This window comes from Pyrus communis, chromosome 13 (assembly GCF_963583255.1).
Source record: "Pyrus communis chromosome 13, drPyrComm1.1, whole genome shotgun sequence".
NCBI classification, from domain to species: Eukaryota; Viridiplantae; Streptophyta; class Magnoliopsida; order Rosales; family Rosaceae; genus Pyrus; species Pyrus communis.
Window position 1 is genome coordinate 21,934,082 of NC_084815.1, and position 19,896 is coordinate 21,953,977.

General features: G+C 36.4%; 3 protein-coding genes across 7 annotated transcripts; 1 reads left to right on the forward strand and 2 right to left on the reverse strand.

The window, feature by feature from the left end:
* Positions 1-1,665: 1,665 nt before the first annotated feature.
* Positions 1,666-3,017, forward strand: LOC137713821 (uncharacterized). The gene has a single exon (XM_068453177.1). The coding sequence runs from the start codon at positions 1,762-1,764 to the stop codon at positions 2,677-2,679; it is 918 nt and encodes a 305-aa protein (XP_068309278.1). The 5' UTR covers positions 1,666-1,761; the 3' UTR covers positions 2,680-3,017.
* Positions 3,018-8,599: 5,582 nt separating this feature from the next.
* Positions 8,600-13,120, reverse strand: LOC137713455 (1-deoxy-D-xylulose 5-phosphate reductoisomerase, chloroplastic). Of its 2 annotated transcripts, none has more exons than XM_068452750.1 (12): positions 12,719-13,120; positions 12,153-12,334; positions 11,795-11,881; positions 11,468-11,593; positions 11,324-11,386; positions 10,915-11,064; positions 10,639-10,706; positions 10,127-10,238; positions 9,932-10,036; positions 9,687-9,808; positions 9,206-9,352; positions 8,600-9,023 (listed from the first exon to the last, which is right to left on the reverse strand). In XM_068452750.1, exons 1-12 carry the CDS (start codon positions 12,813-12,815, stop codon positions 8,864-8,866), a joined length of 1,419 nt encoding a protein of 472 aa, XP_068308851.1. In that variant the 5' UTR covers positions 12,816-13,120; the 3' UTR covers positions 8,600-8,863. The 2 variants fall into 2 exon arrangements, with proteins under 2 accessions (XP_068308851.1, XP_068308852.1); XM_068452751.1 differs by having other exon boundaries at positions 12,725-13,102.
* Positions 13,121-14,917: 1,797 nt separating this feature from the next.
* On the reverse strand, positions 14,918-19,628 carry LOC137713248 (peroxisomal membrane protein PEX14-like). Of its 4 annotated transcripts, none has more exons than XM_068452539.1 (14): positions 19,477-19,628; positions 19,311-19,353; positions 18,682-18,920; positions 18,575-18,596; positions 18,291-18,487; positions 17,961-18,150; positions 17,719-17,808; positions 17,488-17,558; positions 17,320-17,362; positions 17,163-17,224; positions 16,521-16,565; positions 16,349-16,417; positions 15,307-15,848; positions 14,918-15,172 (listed from the first exon to the last, which is right to left on the reverse strand). In XM_068452539.1, exons 2-13 carry the CDS (start codon positions 19,333-19,335, stop codon positions 15,348-15,350), a joined length of 1,554 nt encoding a protein of 517 aa, XP_068308640.1. In that variant the 5' UTR covers positions 19,336-19,353; positions 19,477-19,628; the 3' UTR covers positions 14,918-15,172; positions 15,307-15,347. The 4 variants fall into 4 exon arrangements, with proteins under 4 accessions (XP_068308640.1, XP_068308639.1, XP_068308641.1 ...); XM_068452538.1 differs by having other exon boundaries at positions 18,291-18,484; positions 18,682-18,923; XM_068452540.1 differs by having other exon boundaries at positions 17,163-17,209; positions 18,682-18,923.
* Positions 19,629-19,896: the final 268 nt, after the last annotated feature.

The window sequence follows — 19,896 nt, forward strand, 5'->3', positions numbered from 1 at the left end:
GAATCAATTCTTAGTAAAAATACAAATAAATCCAGAAGTGCTTCTTAAAATCATTTTCTTAAAAATGTTCTCAATCATTTAAAAACGCTTCTCAAATAAGTCTGTGGTCCTCATCAAAAGAACTTGCTGGTGGTTTAGATTAATCAAATTTGTTTGTCTTTCTCTTTTACAATTAATGATCACAGGGCATGAGTCACCCTCAGATATTCTTGCTCAGGCAAATACCGAAAGTTCAAATTGGTTAATCCCTTTCAAAGTGTGAATGGTATTTTGGTGTTTTTATTCACTTGTACGTTATTGAAAATTTTAAATTTGACATACACAGATCTGGTGATTATATATGTTCATGATTCTGATACTTAATTGTGGCTAACCTCATTATGTTGTGGCCAATAGTGGGCAACATATTTCGAAAAGTCCCCGAACTGTATCAAATTTTTCCTACCAAGCAGCTAAGCAAGATAGGATGGCGCGGGTCCTTTTTAACACGAAAACTTAAGCAAAAACACCACATGAAACTCTTATACCTACCCACCAACGAGAAAACTTAAGCAAAAACACCACATGAAACTCTTATACCTCGCCCTTCTCAACAAAAAAAAATCATGAATCCATCAGTGATTACCGTATCTCTTTTCTTGTATGTATGCTACCGCACATGGCTATGTAAAAACAGTTTGTAGATGTCCTAACATTGGAACGAAAGGAAAACATATACACGCATATATAAATTAAGTTTATTTTGTCAACAATAATTATAATCATAATATAAGTAAGATGATTCAACAACCCGCCAAAATTTTATTTTTTTGGTTTTGTTTTCTTAAGCTTCAAACCGCTTCTCAAGAGATCTCCATACACGTGTGAACACCTGAACTTCACACATGTCAAGTAGCACCGGTCAGCTTCTACAAATAATATTCATACATTTTCTTTTTTCTTACGAATAAACAAAAATCCATAATTTATCTTTTATTTTCAGCTTCGTTCCACTGCAGATTTATCACATATTCAAATATTTTTCTTATACCTGAATGGACAAAAGCTTTCAATCACTTATTGTCGATTTGAGATAATTTACGTTAACTTAAACATTATAGTGCAAGCTATATTTTACGTTAACTAATTTGTAATGCGTGTAAAAATTGAACTCAAATACATTTGCTCTATCAAAGTAAAGTGACTGGATCTAAATTTGCATTAAACTAAGTACTTAAGTTAGATAGCACAAGGTTCAATATCTTAGTGGATAGAGTGTTATGTTTTTCCTCATGCGTTTATGGTTCGAAACTTTTCCCTTTCCAAATTATTGTAAATATTTTTTTTTCTCAAAAAAGGGATCAGCTAGTGGTTTTACTACGGTAGTCCATCATTTCGAGGCGCGGAATGACTCACAGATGCACTTCAGTCTCTCATTTGCCACCATCGTGTGATTCACTAGCGCTAGGAATCAAATCCAGAAAGTGTTGTGTGGAATGCGGACCTAAATTTTGTCCTTAATCCTGGCCGTCCTATGGTGCTTAATTATTGTAAATAATTTACCCTAGCAAAAAGTAAGGATTACTGTTCAAGTTTTTCATTAATATTATTAGAATTGTTATTATTACACATAATAAAATAGAAAATTTGAAGCCAATTTTTCGCAACCACTCACACAATGTTATTTATGAAGTCCCAAATCCATTTCATTCCCAACCAACCCCTCCCTCTTTCCCTCCCTTCATCTTTCCTCTCTCCGAGCGCTCTACCAGATTGATAATAATGCAGGCTGCTGCCGCAGGTCCGTTGATCTCGCTCTCCCCCAGCTTCAACACCCACTCTTCCTCCGACGGACTAGCCCAGATCGCCGCCCGAGTCGTCGACGAGTTCTCCCACCAAGACCACCAACTCACCGACGAGTCCGACTGGGAAACTCTATACGATCACCAGGAAGAAGAAAAACTCCACCACTGTCAACAAACCAGAGACGACGACGTACAGAAAGACAAGGAGGAGGAAGAGGAGGAGTTTGAGTTTTCTTTTGTCAGCAGCGGAGGAGAGCCGCACACGTCGCCCGTCTCAGCCGACGAGATTTTCTCCAACGGTCAAATCAAACCCACCGCCTACCCTCTCTTCAACCAAGGCTTATTATTACCTCACAACGACGTCGTTGCGTCTAAAAATGCTAACGGGAATGTGGATGACGCCGTTAAGAAGCCGAAACAACGTCGTCCGCCGCTCAGAATGCTCATGAACGAAGACGAGCGCGAAACGCCGTCCTGCTCGTCATCCGAGGCCGACGACCTCGAGAACCTGCCACCTGACACTTACTGCGTGTGGGCCCCCCCGAAACCGTCGCCTGGGCAGCGCGGCTGCAATAAGAGCAGCTCCGCCGGTTCTTCCTCGAAGCGGTGGAAGTTTAGGAACCTTCTTTACCGGAGCAGCAGCGAAGGCAAGGACACTTTCGCCTTTTTGGCTCCCTCGTCGACCAAGACAGCCGAAAACAACAAGGGAGATAACGTCACGCGGAAAAGAGTCGACGGCGGCGGCGGCGTGTCGGAGAATGGAGAGCGTTATGTCGTAAGGAGCAAGACCGCGGAGGAAGGGGATAAACGACGGTCTTTTCTGCCGTACAGGCAGGACTTTGTGGGGTTTTTCTCGAATGTGAATGGGCTTAGCAGGAATTTGCATCCATTTTGAGTGATCAAGTAATTGAAAATTATTTAATTTCCCCTTAGTTTTGATATATATATATATATATATATTTTTTTTTTTTTTTCGGTGTGAGTATTTTCTCATTTTCTTTTAGTTTTTTTTTTTTTGAGAGAACTTACGATGAGTTAATAGTTGGGGTTAACTAATTTAATATGGGATTTCTTCACTTTGTGTAATTAATGAAAATATATAATATACCTTGAGTTAATATTATATTCTGGTGTTGATATTTCTATTTGTATTTTTGTTCATCCATGGAAATGAATATGTTTTTTATTTGTGACAACTTTTTGCTGTATGGATCTCACGCGGTATTGCCAAAAAGTCATTTAGGGATTTGTCCTTTCCTATAATCTTTCAATAAATTTAAGGTTTTTTTAATTTTTTTTTATTTTAATATCACTGTTGGTCTATGAAATTAGATCAAACTGATTTTACAGGTTTAATTTCAGAGACTAGATGGATATATTTTCTATTTTTAAAACTATTCTGATCGAACGGTCCAATTTCAAGATCAACTGTGATAAAAATCCTGAAATTGAAAATTCTCATTTGTTTAGTTCGTAAATGATATTTAGTTGAATTTAGTTACGCAAAATATAATTTAAGACTGTTAATAGAACTTCATCAAGTTTGAATTTGTCTTGCAAGTAAAGGGGAAGATGGAAAGATGAAATTCGGCTATTGAAATTTCAAAAACCAAATTTATTATACATTTCTAAAAGTTACAAAGTCAATATCAAAAACTGGAAAGAGAAAATGATTCAATTGCAAATTAGATCCACAAGCCTTGTATTGATATACCAAATTACATAATCACACATGTCATGTGGCATCACACCTTGATATTTCACTTTCGATTAATGCTGGCTAGACCAATTTTTCAGATCACATTTGTAAATCATTTGATGTGTCATATATAGTAAATAAACACGTTAATCAATATTTAAAGAATAATTCAATCATCAACAATCATATCATATGATTTAAATAAATTGTTTCTCTAACGTTACCCTTCACTCCCATACTTTTATTTTATTTTTTTATATTATCTCGCATTTACTTTATATTCTTGTTCAACATTACACATGCTATCAAGGAAGAAATACCTTGTAGTAGGTCTAGTTTTTTGAATGCGCAACTACAATACGTATTTTGCGTTCAAAGTTAAGGATAGTCGCCTATTTTTGCATAAGTAATTATTAAACATCGACCAGAAAAGATTATCACAGTAAATTTCATACAGATTAACGGCTGCTAGTCACCCGACCACGTACATTGTCCCTAACAAAACCCTTAACTTCTAGCATATGGTGTCTTCTCCATTAGTATATGTTCTCACAAGTCATAATGAACGAAGAACTTCTTTCTCATAAAGCTCTCATAGAATTGGATGTGGCTGCTGGCTGATACATACAGCCAATACGGTGACTCTTTAGTTAAAGTTTTTTTAAATGGGACCCAAAAAAAGCAATTACAGAGAAATATCAGGTGGAAAAAGCAAATTAAAGGTGGGATGACTGTGAATTTCACAAGGCAGCAATATTTTTGTGTCCCATTGTGGTACCATTTGGTCCTGGGTCTTTCATCTTATGCACCATTTTGCTATTTTCTCAGAGCCAATTATCCAGCTGCAAAAAGCTCCTCTAAAACTAAAACACTGAGAAAGTGTAAAAGCAGATTCTTTTGTTTTCTGCCTTTGGTGTGAGAACTGAGAGGATGAATGGTTTGTAAAAGTTAATATGAGTATCGTTGACTTATCAATCAGATTACTTGATTTTCGAGTAACTTATTATTTAAGTGACTTCAAGTGATCTTGCAATCATAATATGGTTAGAATAATAATATTAACTCTGATTAACCAATTACGTAGTCCCTATGTAGTATGACTTATTCTGGTCGAACATAAAATATATAATTGTGATTATGAGTATCTCTCAATTAAAAATAAGCTTGATTGAGAGATATCCAAGTAACTATAGAAGAATCGTCCATGCTCTCACAATACACGTCTTATTCCAATGCTAAACCTTATCCACTAGCAAGAGAATTTAAATTGTAAAGAGTGTAAGACAATTATGAGTTCTTCACCGCCAACCTTTTATCTTATTCTACAGATAAGTTCATCTCTATTTTATTTTTCTTCAACTCATTGTATTTGTGATCCTAATGTTTTGTTATTGTTGTAAAATTTGAAAAAAAATATCAATATACCAATAGCTAGTTAAAGTTTTATTGCTCCCTCTGCCAAATATAAACAAATTCAAAAGATAATTGGTCACATCTCAGATGAAATTTTTGTAGCTTCTTCTTGTACATATCCCCATAACGAAGAGATAATAGATCAAATAATGAAAGGAAGCGAGGGAGAAGCTAGCAGAGAAGGGAAGGTGGCCATCTGCTTTTGGAGAAATTTTTAGTTGTGATGAGAATACAAATGGTACATCACATGTTTTTATGCAAATGATGGAAAATTTTAATTTTTAAGTTATTAACCTTTTAACACACATAATCCACCATTTATATAAGAACACGTGATGTACCACCTCATGTGACGGTCACACTGAGAAATCTCTCCTGATTTTGCCTGTGCCACTGCAAGCTGTGGGGTACTAGCCAATGGCTGCTACTTTCACATCCTCTCCTTTTACTTCTTTTAGGGCATACAATGCCAAAGGCTGTAGAAATCTCAGTGGGCACCCCGTATTTTTTGGGTCATGCCCAATCAATTCCACATTGAGACCTATTCTCCCCTCCATCAGATTGAGACCCATTCTGGATTTCTGTGTTTAGATCCTGCAGATCGAGAAATCTGAATCACTTAAATTCAATTATACGATCCTCATTAGCCTATTCTACCGACTCATTTCAATTAAATTCAAAAACTAGAATAGCCCAAATCTTTCTTTCTCTTTCTTGAACTCTCCAGATCTCTTGGTCCTCGAGCTTCAGACACAGAAATCCAGAATGGGTTTCAATCTGATGGAGGGGAGGCTGGGAAGGATGGAGAGGAGATGAGGTCTCTATGTGGAATTGATTGGGCATGACCCAAAAAATATGGGGTGCCCACTGAGATTTCTACAGCCTATCCGGAGGGAATCTTATACCCCCTCCATCCTCCTCTTTGATTTTTGCATTGTGCCATATCACTAAAAAATTTATTTAAAAATAACTATGAAAAAGGTTATCCTTTACAATTGCAATTTATAAAGTTTATTTAAAACTAACTAAGAAAACATAGTGCAATGAGTCATTTAATACAATCCTATGTATCCAGATTCTTAGTTCGCTTCATTGTAAAGTTTGACAATATGAAAGATAATAGTCAACACACCACTAAAATAATACATTATAGCGCAGTGGATTGTGACATTTGACAGTTTAAAGGATAATGTAATCATCACAATACGACTAGAATTATACATTATAGTCTTGGCTATGAAAACGAAGGCATAAGGGAACAATTTTGTGCATGGTACCAAAATTAATACTATTTAGTAAGGAATTATACAGTCTGACGTATTAAACGAAACTCTAAAACAACATCTTTATTAGAAAAATAGGGTTCGTCCGAAGTTGTATATACATTTAATGTGTGCAGTAATGTTATGTGGTACCTGTCTATTTGGTTGGGGATGTGTAATTTTATAGAGTGGGTAAGATTCCTTAAAGAATGAACAGGAGCTGGCCATGTTCATTGTTCAACAAGAATCCGCTTAAATTAGCATTTTCCTTTTCATCCTCTTAAAATGGCAGACCACCTTCACTTTCATGCCCACATTATTATCCACATTTTAGCATCCATCTTCATCAGCACGTGTTGAGATTATGAATCCCACATAAAGAAAAATAATGGACTTTGCATGTGCTTATAAATAATTAGGCTACTACTTATATTGCCAATGATTTTATAGTGAACCTTAACTTTCTTCATGATATCAAAGCAGGTTGTCTTACATGTGAAGTCCAACGACCACACATGCTCTACATTACCCCGTTTGTACTGTCCACGTATTTGACTTGCAAATTTGTCACACCTGAGGATGAATATTGAGAATAAATCTCATATTGATAGAAAAAAGCACATTACATGAGCTTATAAGTAGATTGCATTACTTTTCATATTGTCAATTGATTTTATATCGTACATGATACATACACTTATATGAACAATGACATGCAACTGTCTATAAAAAAAATGTTAAAATTGGTGTGGTTTTAGTGATACCTATCATTCAATATGATATAGCTGTAAGATTTGTTTTCCACAACTATTTAAATTTTCTATGTTTAATCTTAGTTATTTATTCTCATATCATTCAATATTACACAGTACTGAAGATATTTCTGAGACGAAGAATTGTAACCTTGAAGGAAATTGCCATTAATTATTGTTTGATAACACTGTTTCCCCAGTAATATCATGTACAAGTGGAGGAACCATCAATCATGGCGATGTGTCAATTAGCATGACAATTGGTAATGGCAGCTATCTTATTCACTCTCATAAAAATCATTAGTATTTGATTTTATTTCACCTTCGGACGCAGAATATTTTAATGTTGGACATTTTATCTCTAAGACAAATTTATATCAACGACAGTGTTTATAGTTGATTAGCACTTGTCTTCCATCATACAACGATCACTTCCTTACGATAACAACATTTCAAATTGTAAGGCTCCGATGAACCACGATTTTGTTGAACTCCTCAATGACTCTCTTAATCTCTAAACACTTTTGGAGACAACCCCGCTTTCTTCATCTCATTATAAAGACTACGGAGATTAGTAATGGGAATCGTTGGAATTTTGATGGAGACATTTGGACAAAGCGCCAGTGTTCTGTGGCATTTTGTTTGTTCTGATTTGATTGCGCAGTTTTCACAGTTTTCCAATCTTTGGATGCATGTGTGGAGGAGGAGGAGAGGAGGAGGAGGAGGAGGGGATTATTGGATATTTCAACTTCAGTTGAAAACGATGAATGGAGAGTGGAGAGGGCAAGGTTGTCAACTACACCAACCCTTCTTACATGCATCGCCATCTCTAGCTATCTAATAATCCACTATCATTTGTATGTTTTTTTTTCTTTTCGTGTCATTGATTTGAGATACCACTTGATGAAATTGGTGTTCCACCATAAAACCAATTGGTAATATGAGGAGTAACCCAAGACCATATAAGCACATATGCAAACATTGGAGACCGTGTGGCCGTTTGGCTTCACACGAGGACAACCTGCTCTGATATCCACATATGCAAACATTGGAGAGCGTGTGGCCGTTTGGCTTCACACGAGGACAACCTGCTCTGATATCATGATGAAACTGGGGTTCCACCATAAAACCAATTGGCAATATGGGGAGTAGCCAAGACCATATAAACACATAACAAACCTTGTCCCTCATCGATGTAGGACAACTCTCAACACCACCAAGGAGGCGAACTATGTGTATGTAAGTCCTTCAAAAGAGGCTCATATTTTTTAACGCATACAATGCAGATTTTTTTTACGGTATGAACATGTACTAGGTTCAAATATCTACAATGGTGTCTTCTACTTAGATGGAGTAGTCGATTTTCGAAGTGAAATGATGCTACAACACTCATTGGGCCAGAATAATGGCAATTTTAGGTGTTCGAATTCAGTATGCGTTCATACTTGGTTAGAACTCTAGTCAGACTGTCAGCCTTGTTTTTAGGATTTTCGGCCCTTTCTGGTTTGGGGTGGCTAGTTTGGGGTTTGTCAAATTTCTTCCCCAGCCCAACACAGACGTCCACCCTTTTTTTTTATTGAGGTTGGAGCTTGGAACTTGGTTCACGTTGTGGCAGTAACACTCCCAAAAGGAGAGAAAATGGCCTACTTTTTGCAAGTTCGTCTAACAAGGACTGAGAACAGAGAATCAAAAGGGGTAAACAATGTACAATTTCACTACAGATCGGGTTTTCAATAGTTCTTGTTTCTGTGTTTCGAAATTTACCGTCCACAGTAGGACTTTTCTTCAGAGGGATAATGTATTCATACATTTAGAACCTATTTAAGGGGGGAACGCATTTCCGTTCACTCCCCCGCCCACAAGCTTGCAAAATCTTGGGAGATTCAATGTACCGACTGACTCTCCGATCATAGCATCGGTTGGTATGTTGGCCAACAAGGACAGGCTAACTGATCATGCAAAAACAGGAATTGAGCTTTGCAAATCAGCTGCATAATCTCGTGCCCATAAATCGTAATGTATGATTTCCTCGAGGGAAGGCGAGGCCACTAATTCTGCCCGATGCTTAGCACATGTTAGCTCAACAACCTTGAAAATATCAAGATAACTGATTCTGCAAAACAGGAAAACTTTTCTATTAGCAGAGAATTTCGTATGACGAAAACTTGCACACCAGCGAGAAGATTTGCAATTTCACAGCTCGGGCAGTTAAAACTGCTGAGGTGACCATAATTGTTGTCAAAGTTTGAAAGTTAACATTTTCTAATCAAGGGAGAATGAATAAAGAGCACATACTTTTCACTGATAAACATCTCCACAGCCTTTTCATTTGCCGCACTAAGTACTCCAGTCATGGTGCCACCGGCCCGTCCAGCAGCATAGGCAAGGTCCATGGATGGGTATTTCACATTGTCAGGAGCTTTAAAGGTTAATGAACCAAGCCTGCATCAATATTAGTTTCTAGTTAATCTGTGACAGTTTCTCGAAGAAGGCAGCGTTATGATTGTAGTAGATTTCAGCAACACAATGGGCATCTTATAAACTAAATTAAACATTCAGGATTCACAATAGACGAAACCACCAATGAATCATTAGAAGTTCCGACAATATTTGACATAGTTACCCAGCTTTAGAGTCAGAAATGCATGCTTATTCATATAACATAACTTATTTATCAGGAGGAACATTTAGAAAATTCTACGTTACCATAAATGAAAAGAAAATGAAGGACGCAAGCTGGAGCCCCATGAAATAAAATAAGGAAAGGGTTCATTACTTGCAAAGATCAAGACGAGGCCATGTTACTTCAGAGCAGTAGATTCTCTCTGGCCATGACATGGTGTAGAGGATTGGCAAGCGCATATCAGGCCATCCCAGTTGTGCCAGAACAGATGAATCCTGAGAAGAACATCATAGAAATCCAAAAAATACATGAGTTTGCAGTGTTTTTACAAACTAAAGAAACATTTAAAACACAAAATTAGCATGCCGAAACTACAGACAAATGTGCAGTAGCTGAACCTGCGTTTCAATCATTGAATGTATAATGGACTGCGGATGAATCACAATCTCGATATCATCATATTCAGCTCCGAACAAGTAATGAGCTTCAATGACTTCGAGACCCTGTCAATGAGTACAAAGAACTTAATATTCAGCTCTAATATGGTGCTTTCCATATAAACGGCTTCAACATGAACACAGACGATAACAAACCTTATTGAAAAGAGTCGCAGAATCAACAGTAATCTTCTTTCCCATATTCCAGTTTGGATGCTTCAGAGCATCAGCAACTTTAACTTCTTTCAACTTCTCAACAGGCCAATCCCTGTCAGTATCGGAGTGAGAAATTGTCAATATCCTCCCTATGCAACTTTAACTTCTTTTAATTTCGCATAGTCACTAATGACTGAAACTAAATCATTCAGAAAGATGTTACAACAAAAGTAAATCACTATTAAAAGTGAACTTGAAATTGAATACAGGAACATCCTATGCGAAATTGATGATTGAATTATGTTTTAGTATTTCTTATTTAAATGCTTTTTCTTTCAAGAAAAACTTTTAGAGAAAAAGCAAAAAATATGGGCAAGATCAAATAAAATAATTGAGGAAAATGATAAATTCCTGCTAACATTGATAGGTAACCCCTTTCTATATATTCTAAGTAAGAAAGTTGAATATCCCTACTCAGCTTTCATATTCCAACTCAGATTATGATTTCATACCTGAATGACCCACCGGACGCTGTCAAAATGATACGCCGAAGCGCACCCTCTGGCAAGCCTTGGATACACTGAAAAAAGGAGAATTCATGAAGCTTCACTATGACATAATAGTCACCAATATAAAATGATCTGGCAAGCATTAAAATAAAGTGCATCACGTAATGTAATATTGCTTTGTAATACAAACATAATAATGTATGTAACAGATATATCCATTATTAGTACATAAATTATCTGACAGATTTTTAGCTATCAAGATGAATAAACATTTCGTACCTGAAAAATCGCAGAATGTTCTGAATCAGCAGGGAGAATTTTCACATTATGCTTGTGAGCAAGAGGAAGAACAAAAGGACCTCCAGCAATCAGGGTCTCTTTATTGGCTAACGCTATGTCTTTCCCTGCTTCTATTGCAGCCACTGTAGGCTAAGATAAAAAAGTAACTCGAGAATTAGGTCTCCTAATTTATATTCATTTGTAAGTCAAATACTGTTTTCTTTTCTGAAAATACATTTGTTCAATTTCGTTATAAATCATCAGTCATTATAATTTGTTAGCCAACTTTGCTATCCCGTCAACCTTCCCTTGTCTTTCAGTTCCTAAATTATGTATTTCAAAAGTTATACATATAGCTTCTTTTCAAAAAAAATTTTGACCCTTATAACTTCAATGACAAAGCAATTACCTTCAGTCCTGCACAGCCTACAATTCCTGTAACTACTGTGACTGCATCTGGGTGGCGGGCAACCTGAGAAGAGAAATATGAGCAATTCCTTCAAGATGAACAAAACAAAATTCATCAACCAAGGGCAATTAGATGCTAGGCTACCTCAACAACTCCTTGCTCGCCCGGAATAATCTCGGGCTTTTCATCTAAATCAGCCAAGGCCTCTTTAAGTTCATTAACTAGTGATTCATTTCTAACAGCAACAAGCTGGGGCTTGAATCTCCTCACCTGTACAATGCAAAAAATGGATTCTCAACCCCAAGCTACGTAGATAAGAAATATCAATCCGGAACCCCAATTTACTTGGGTTGGTAGCTATAATATCAGGGTGAATTTGTGGGGTGTCTACTCGAAATTCAATACTTACCCGTAAGTTGGGATGAACAATCCTTTTAAGTTCTAGGAACTGTTATTTATCAAATGGATTACCTGATCCACAAGAAGAGTTACATTTGAACCAGCTGCCAGCGCCACAATTCTGAATTTATCTGGGTTCTCCGCCACTATGTCTAATGTCTGTATAAACAACAGAATCCGATCATAATCAACTAAAGTGATTCCCAAAATTTGTTCCTTTAAGAAAGAAAAACAGCTCTGATTCAAATGATGCTTATACAGCAAGATACAACTCCCACAAATGAAGTAAATCATATTATTTCAATATTTGATCTTCCAACTTTCTATCAATTTAATTCTGTTAACAACTCCATACAGGTCTTACTAGTATATTAGTATCCTTAATCTCCAATAGACAATTTTAGAAGAAAAGAAACAATCTTTTCGATACCTGGGTTCCAATGGAACCGGTAGATCCAACGATCGAAATAGGCTTGGGACCGTCCCAAGTCCTGCGGCTTGTCTCCGCCGCGGCACGTCCAGGCCAAGCTGGAGGAGGTGTCTGTGCAGCCGAGCATTGAACTCTTCTCCCAATTACAGTTCCGCAATCTCTCCTCCTCAAAGCAAACCCCCCTATGTTTCAACAAACAAAACATCATGAATACTGAAACAACATTAACAAACAAAATGGTATACCCATAAAACAACATTAATCAAGAAGCTAACGCTAAATAATAACAAAATTATAATTATATCAGTGATTACATCATCAAAATTCAGAGCTCATGCAAGTAAAATTTAAAGAAAAAAGCACATATATCCACTCCATCATATGAACTTTTAATTTTACAAAAAAGCAGATGGACCTCATCACTTTACAATCACAGAATCACAGTGACCCATTTGAGCAGTAATGTCAGCATGCACTCTGGAAAGCCAGAAAAAGAAAAAAGTCTCCATCTTGCTAGTTTTCTCGGGAACCAAACAGAAAATTGAAAGGAAGAGAAGCACAGTAACTGCTACCAGGAAGCTTGGGGAGGTGGCAGCTGGACTTGGTGGAATCCAAGAAAGAGATGGCTTTGATTTCAGCTGGAGATAACAAATTGAGAGCCATCCAATCCAATCAAAGCTCAAACTTTTTGGATCCAAATCAACAAAAAGCAATAATCTTTGAGATAAATGAACAAAAAGAAGAGAACCCTCTGAGCCAATTTTTCTGTGGTGCTGGAAATTGCAGAGCTTTATAGTCAAATTTGTAGTGGGTTTTCTAGTGGGTTTTCTAATAATAGTAAATTGGGTTTCTTTCTTTCCTAATAAATTATTTTGAATTAACAATATTAGATGAATAAGGACGATGTGTAGGATGGGGACGACAACGGAATCAGCCTCCTCTGGTGGCCTGTAATTACCATTTTCGTGGGAAAATTTGATCCTTCATTTAGCATACGACGCCGTTTAGAAGTTAGCATATTATTATTCGGATAGGATGGGGACTTGGGAGTATGCTGTTTACAACATTTGATGATATTCCTCTATAATCCATCCAAAACATTTCATGTGGATTCCGAGGAGGGAATTGTTGCTTTGTATAATTGTAGTTTGTATTCTCTTGTATTTGAAATGGAAGGCTTATCAAAACCTTTCTATTTTTGTGTTTATTACTGTGCTAGATTTGTGAAATACTAAAAAGACTCTTAAAAACGGGATTTTTTTATGAACTTTTTGCCACTTCATGTTTTTAACACAATATTTATACACGTTAAAATATGAAGTGACAGAGAATCCGTAGAAAGTGTCGTTAACATTTTTCTTTATTCATACACGATTTCTCTACGATGAAATTGAAAAAGAAAAGAAATTGTTAAGTGTAGGGCCAGTCCAAACTTTAAAGGGTAGAAATAGATGACAGAGGATCCTGGGCGGATCCTCTTTGTGAGGAGCCCGGAGATCTTGTAATCACATTTGTTTATCATACATCATGTAGCTAGTTTTATTCGGATACTGTTTATATTTAATTTTAAATAAAAAAATTACAATAATTTTTTACCGTATGATGTACGATGAAAATATGTAATTTGAGGATCTCCGGAATCCACAAAGAGGATCCGGCGAGGATCCTCATTCGAAATAGCTGACTTGAGTTGATCCCATTTTCCCTTTATTTTCTTGTTAGGTCAAAAAGATTAAGGTATCAGAAGTATTGAGGTTAAAGTAGATGCCTTATCACAAGAAGTTAAACAAGTTACTAAATGCTTATTGGATCCTACTACCGGCAATAAGTTTTTATATTAGTCACTATGTTCAAGATAAACGTGATTACAAATATTCAGATTCGGCAAAGTTCAAATCCATCTTGTTTAAACATATCTCTCTTTATCAAAAAAAACAAAAAACTAAACACAAAATAATTTTAAAATGCGAAATAATTATCAAACGAGGCTACACTAGTTTTCATTTCTAGGATGTGTATAGGTGTACAAGATGAGAGATGTTGGTGAGTGGTGATCATAATGGTGAGGGCACTGAGGGGTATATAGTGCTATTTCATGCGTGTACAATTGAAATTAATACCAAATTTTCTTTGTTAGAATTCCACAGAAAGTTGGCAACTACCATAAAAAAGCTAGACCCACCAAAAATCATGAAGAGAAAATCGATAGAAGTGGTTTATGAGTTTGTTCATCGTACATTATTTTGGTATTTCTTTGAATAATTTGTTAATATTCACGGAAGAATCAAAATGATTTACAATAAACAAACTTATATACCGCTTCCATCGATTTTCATTATCAAAAACCATATTGAGCAGTTATGCTAATTTAAAAGATTATTTTAGATAAAAGGCTATCAATAAGAAATGGACGGCCAGAAGTGTCCAACTCTACAAACTCCACTTCAAGTTTTTCGAAGGCTCCTTAGTTTCCATGTGACCAAAACGCGCGTTTCACAAATTTCATATGGTGATAATTTCGTAATTCCTGTCTAAACACACGTATTTCTTTGCACAGTACATTTATACAAGATATTAACTCAAAAAGTACATTAACATGCATACATATCCGAGTGATATCTATGATCAAGTTGTTTGATATGAGGTGGACACAATACGGTGCAGTTAGGTATGAGAATAGAATCAAAACTAAAACCGTTGAAAGTGTTTATGAGCAAAAGTGATTTTTAAAAAAGCATCACCAAACGGGATTCGGATCGAGCAGGTTTGAATGCAAATAACCACCAACATGCACATTATTTATTTATTTATAATATTCAATAAACAAATTTATCAGAAGAGTAACCACCACCAAAGCCTAAAATACAGCTTTTGGAAAAAGCACTTTGGGTTCAGCCTTTGGGCAACTTATTTTATACGTCAACATCTTCTGCTCTCTCATCTCATCCATGCACATATTACTATTGTAACTCTTGAGTTAACTTTTGAAAGATTTTCAGGTAGGTTTCCGAAGGAGAAATCTGCACCAGAAATGCAGTGTCAATATAACATTAACGAAATGAAGCTGATGGCTTCGTGAATACGGATGTTCAAGAACAGAAATATACATGTATTTCTTGAGCAATTTTACATAACGGACGTAGATATACAGTACCTGAGATGATTAAGGTGTTCAATGAAATGAACTCATTACTACTAATAGCTCACTTCCTCTTCTTGTATCTCAGTAGTCGAGTTCAGCGGTGAACTTCCATTGATTTGCTTCGATTCACCTCCAGATTCAGCTATTTTTGTTACCCTCTGCAACTCATCCGCCGCTTCTGATGGGCCATTGGTCGCTTCTGATGGGCGTGCAATGGGCAGATCGTTACCCAGCTGTTCTTTCTGCACTGATGGTTTTGGCCGTCGGATAGCTTCAGCTGCTACTGCCATTGCAACAGGGGGTGGCTGGGGAGGAACCCATGTACGCTGAACTGGTTGCTCACTAGTTCGTACACCATACGACCCTCCATTGACTTCACTTTCTATCTCGGTGATTCTGGAATTTTTCTGCTGCTGCTGCCACCATGACACTGTACTGTCACCGTTTGACTGATAATTGAGCCCATTGTCCTGAATGCTGGAATTCAAACTACTGCTTACTTGAGATTGAAGCACTTGGCTCGGGTTGTTTTGGGCCTGACCAACTTCCCAAGGCTACCCAAGAAAACATATAGTACCAATCATCTCCATGTATCAAAGCATGAAAACTGAATTTTTATTACACTTAGTAAAACTTTTAAAAGAGTCGAATAAATCTCTCTATAATTTCATAAAGCTTACAACCAATTCTGGTAACATTCCATGATAATATTTAGGAATGATAAAACGAAACCATTTTCTTTTTGTCCAGAATCCAGATTTTGAAAGACATGCTGTAAATGATCCAACAATGTTTCCTAATCTTTGACAAAAAATTAAAAAAAACAGTTTCCTAATCAGGAGTGAGTCAATTTCGAATCCTAGCTTTAACCAACCGGGGAAACCAAAAGTTGGTAGCCCAATTTTAAATAACTGGCCTTGGTGGTGGAGACTATTATTTTCTATAGCTAAATTGCTTAATGCACTCAATGAGTCTATGTTAGTCCATAACCGTTTCTGTTTCCTTTTACTGAAAGGAGAAAGAGGGGAAGGTGAAAAGCTCTCAAAAGCAATACCTTAGCCCTAGGTACCAAGCGAGGATTTGATAGTTGCTGATTAGGGTTCAGGGGAAAATCATCAATGTCCTGCACATCATCCAGAATGAAGAACAATTAGCATTTAAGCAAAAAAAGAAAGAAATGATTTTGATAAAAAAAAAAAAAAAAAAAAAAAAAAGCGAGAGATTACTTTGACATTGGGAGGTTTCTCCCCTCTTTGTACCATGGCCATGATCTGCAATATTATAGTAAAAGTTAAATAAGCGGTCAAGAAGTTATCACGTAAGTGATAATACCATGGGGCCATAGACATGACCAAACATAAGATCAAATATAAACTTACAACGACTGCATGAATAATCTGCAAACTCAATTTGCAGATGGAATGATAAAGACTACCAGACAAGCAACAGGTTAGATAATTTCAAAGTGCATGAAAGATAATTTTCAACCTCGACAACTTATAATCTTTTAGGCCTCCTGAATCATCTACGATTCATCCATTCCTACCTTAAATTTGGCTACTCTTAGTAACAAATTCTTACCTTACCTTAAATTTACCTTAAATTTGGCTACTCTTAGTAATAAATCCCCATAAACGAGCTCTTTGCATCTAATGACTGTCCCTGGATGACTATCCAAACTCAAATTGAGAGATAACATAGTATTTTGTGCCAGCTTATTTAACCACATCAACTTTATATGTTCTAAGAACACTGCATCCCTTAAACATTAAACGGGTTTTATAGGATAAAAGAAAAGCTCTCAATAATAGACACTACTTCTTTTAAAAACATTTCCGAGCAATGAAAAGGCCATAAAATTTACTTACATCCATGTAAGACTTTGGATGAGGTGCTGGTTCCATAGATGCAGCAGCTGAGGAAGATTGCACTGTCCAGAAAATTGTAACAATACGAAGCAGAAATCAATATACGTTAGAAAGATTAAACAATTAGAAATTTGACAACCGATTAGAAAATAATAACCTGAGCGCACGTCATACTCTGCCTTGCCATTCACATACTGTTGCTGTAAAACAGATATGGTAAAAAAGTTATAAAAAAAAACCTTCTGTTGGATAGATCTGGATATCATATTATCTAAGGCTTTCCCATTTCAATAAGAATATCAAATTTGTGCTACTGTCAGCTGACCTTTGAATTTGTGATAGCGATGCGATTGTCTTCATGATCAACAAGAGAGGTTCTCGAGGCTTTTGTTTCTCCTGATGGTTAGGCAGAAAGATGGGATAATCAAATAATCATCATCAAATTCCAATTTTGTAAACAAGAAGTTTGTGATTGCAAACAAATGATGATGTGACTGTTTTTTGGGGAGAAATCAATTATAGCCACTTGATTGAACAAATAAAGTATTTCCTGTACCTTCCAATTTCCGTATGGAATTACTCATTGACTTCATTTCTTGCACTTGCACATCTAACAAACTCATGAGTTCCACGAAGTATTTCCTCTCTGGCCCAAGTATAAACCGCAGCAATTGTGAAAAGGTAATACTCATCAGTATAAAGAAGGGAAAATCGAAACAATAATGATAACAAAAAATAAATTCAATCAAGATAGAAATAGGTTAAAAGATGATTGGTACGAGAGGATCACAATCGCACCTTCAGTCTTAGAATTCAGCATTTCCTGGCTTACTTTTGCCACATCTGATGCTGCGGCTGCGGCTGTTTTAGCAGCCGCCGCAGCTTCTTCTGCCAAACTTGGTTTCGAGTCAACTTTATTCTTAACATCATTCTCATCTTCCAATACAACCTTGCGTATCCAAGCCTTCAATCTAGGAATAAGAGATTTCTAAAACAAGGAACATGTTATTAGACAGCAATCGGGCGACAGAAGTTTTATGAGACACTGTGCCAAGAAGCATATAAAAGCAATATAACATGATGGACAAAATTAACACGTCATGATTGTAGAAGGTTGAGTACAAATACCTTAATTAGTACAGCTGCTCCACAACCAGAAAGTGTCAGTACTCCTACAGCAACAATGGCATGAGACCAGCGAAATCTATACCCAGTTAATGTACCCACAGGGGAAATTGCTTTAGTGGGAGCAGCGGCGGAAGGCTGCAAAGTTTGAGTTGTATTTTGTGCCTGAACATTTGACGATGTCTTCACCTGTCCATCTGCTACAAGAAAATATAAAACCAAAGTTACATAAACAATTGACAAACTCAGGTCAAATAAAAAATATCAGGTTTTTGTGACGGTGTTACCTTGATTTCCTGAAGGTGGGTCCTTCAATTTGCAAACAGACAACGTCAAACACGAAAAACATTGAGACTTAACAATTAGCTTGAATACGAATGATCAATTCACTTACAGGCACACGCCGAAACGCTTCGTCAATCTCTTCTTTTGTGAGCCCCTTCTTCTCGAGAAAAGACCGTCTGTAAACAACAGGAGAGCCCCTAACTTTCGGGTGCGAAAGGAATTTAACAGCATTTTGCACTTGTTCCTCCCTCATTGGTTCGGAATTCACAAACACCGACGGAGTAGAGGTTTGCCTGGGGGGCTCATCCCCAGCATCTTGCTGACCCTCAGTTGTGGGTTGAGCAATCCCTGCTGCTCAAGTTAACAACCACAATTATTATTTTCACACAAATTAGACCGTAACTAATTTTGCAAGAACCATGATTTCTTTCATAGACCATAAATTTATTCAACTCATTAAATTATAATCATAAAAACAACTCTCCTGGTTTTATTCAATCAATACCACCACGAACTGAATTCCACCAGCAAATTATTCAGTAAAATTTTAAAAATTAACAATAATTAACATAACTGATAATATATTCAAATTGTTCATTTAATTTTCAATTGCATAACTTCCTCAGCAACTATATGAACAATACTGAAACAATAAAATTAAAGTAAAAAAGAAACAAAATTTGAGAAAATAATATAGAGAGAGAGAGAGAGAGAGAGAGAGAGAGAGAGAGATGGCACCTGGGTTCTGCTCTTTGTCCACCATAGTGACCTTCTCCTCCAACTGAATCACTCAAAATTACAAGAAAAAGTGAAAAAAAATGGAAAAAGAAAACAGCAAAAACTGATTAAAAAGGCTTTTAATTCACCATTAAAATTGTGAAATTCTGATCAAGAAATAACTTACAGGAGACGATGGAAATAGTGATGTCAGCAGAAGGCTAAGGTGGGCTTTTGCTCATCCCAAGGCAGCTTGCTTTTATTATTTATTAAAATTGATTTTCGAAAGGAAGACAAAAAGTCTGAAACTTTGAAGCGAAATTTTATTCAAACCCGTAAGTTGTATCTCTATCCCCAGCTTATAAAAGTTATCTATCATATTTCCAAATTCGCCCTTAAATATGTAATAAAAAATTATATTAAAACCCAAAACCCCGAGCAACAAAACACTATTTTTATCTCTACACTCATTCATTTATTCATGGAAACTCAACTCATACGCTGGTTACACTTTCACCGACGTTGTCGATGGTCACCATTCCCCTTCACCTCTTTTTCCTTTTCTTTTGTTTCTTGAATTTCCTTCAGTTTTTGGGGATTCAATAAC

Excerpts from the sequence above, each read along its gene's own strand:
- LOC137713821 (XM_068453177.1), top strand. The coding sequence starts at position 1,762 with ATGCAGGCTGCTGCCGCAGGTCCGTTGATCTCGCTCTCCCCCAGCTTC.
- LOC137713248 (XM_068452537.1), bottom strand. The coding sequence starts at position 19,335 with ATGGTGGACAAAGAGCAGAACCCAG. Across the intron at positions 16,566-17,162 it reads ATCCAAAGTCTTACATGGAT|ATCATGGCCATGGTACAAAG; the intron begins GTAAGTAAATTT and ends ATAATATTGCAG. Across the intron at positions 16,418-16,520 it reads AGAAACCTCCCAATGTCAAA|GACATTGATGATTTTCCCCT; the intron begins GTAATCTCTCGC and ends GATGATGTGCAG.
- LOC137713455 (XM_068452750.1), bottom strand. The coding sequence starts at position 12,815 with ATGGCTCTCAATTTGTTATCTCCAGCTGAAATCAAAGCCATCTCTTTC. Across the intron at positions 10,037-10,126 it reads CTGCGACTCTTTTCAATAAG|GGTCTCGAAGTCATTGAAGC; the intron begins GTTTGTTATCGT and ends ACTCATTGACAG. Across the intron at positions 9,024-9,205 it reads GAGATGTTTATCAGTGAAAA|AATCAGTTATCTTGATATTT; the intron begins GTATGTGCTCTT and ends CCTGTTTTGCAG.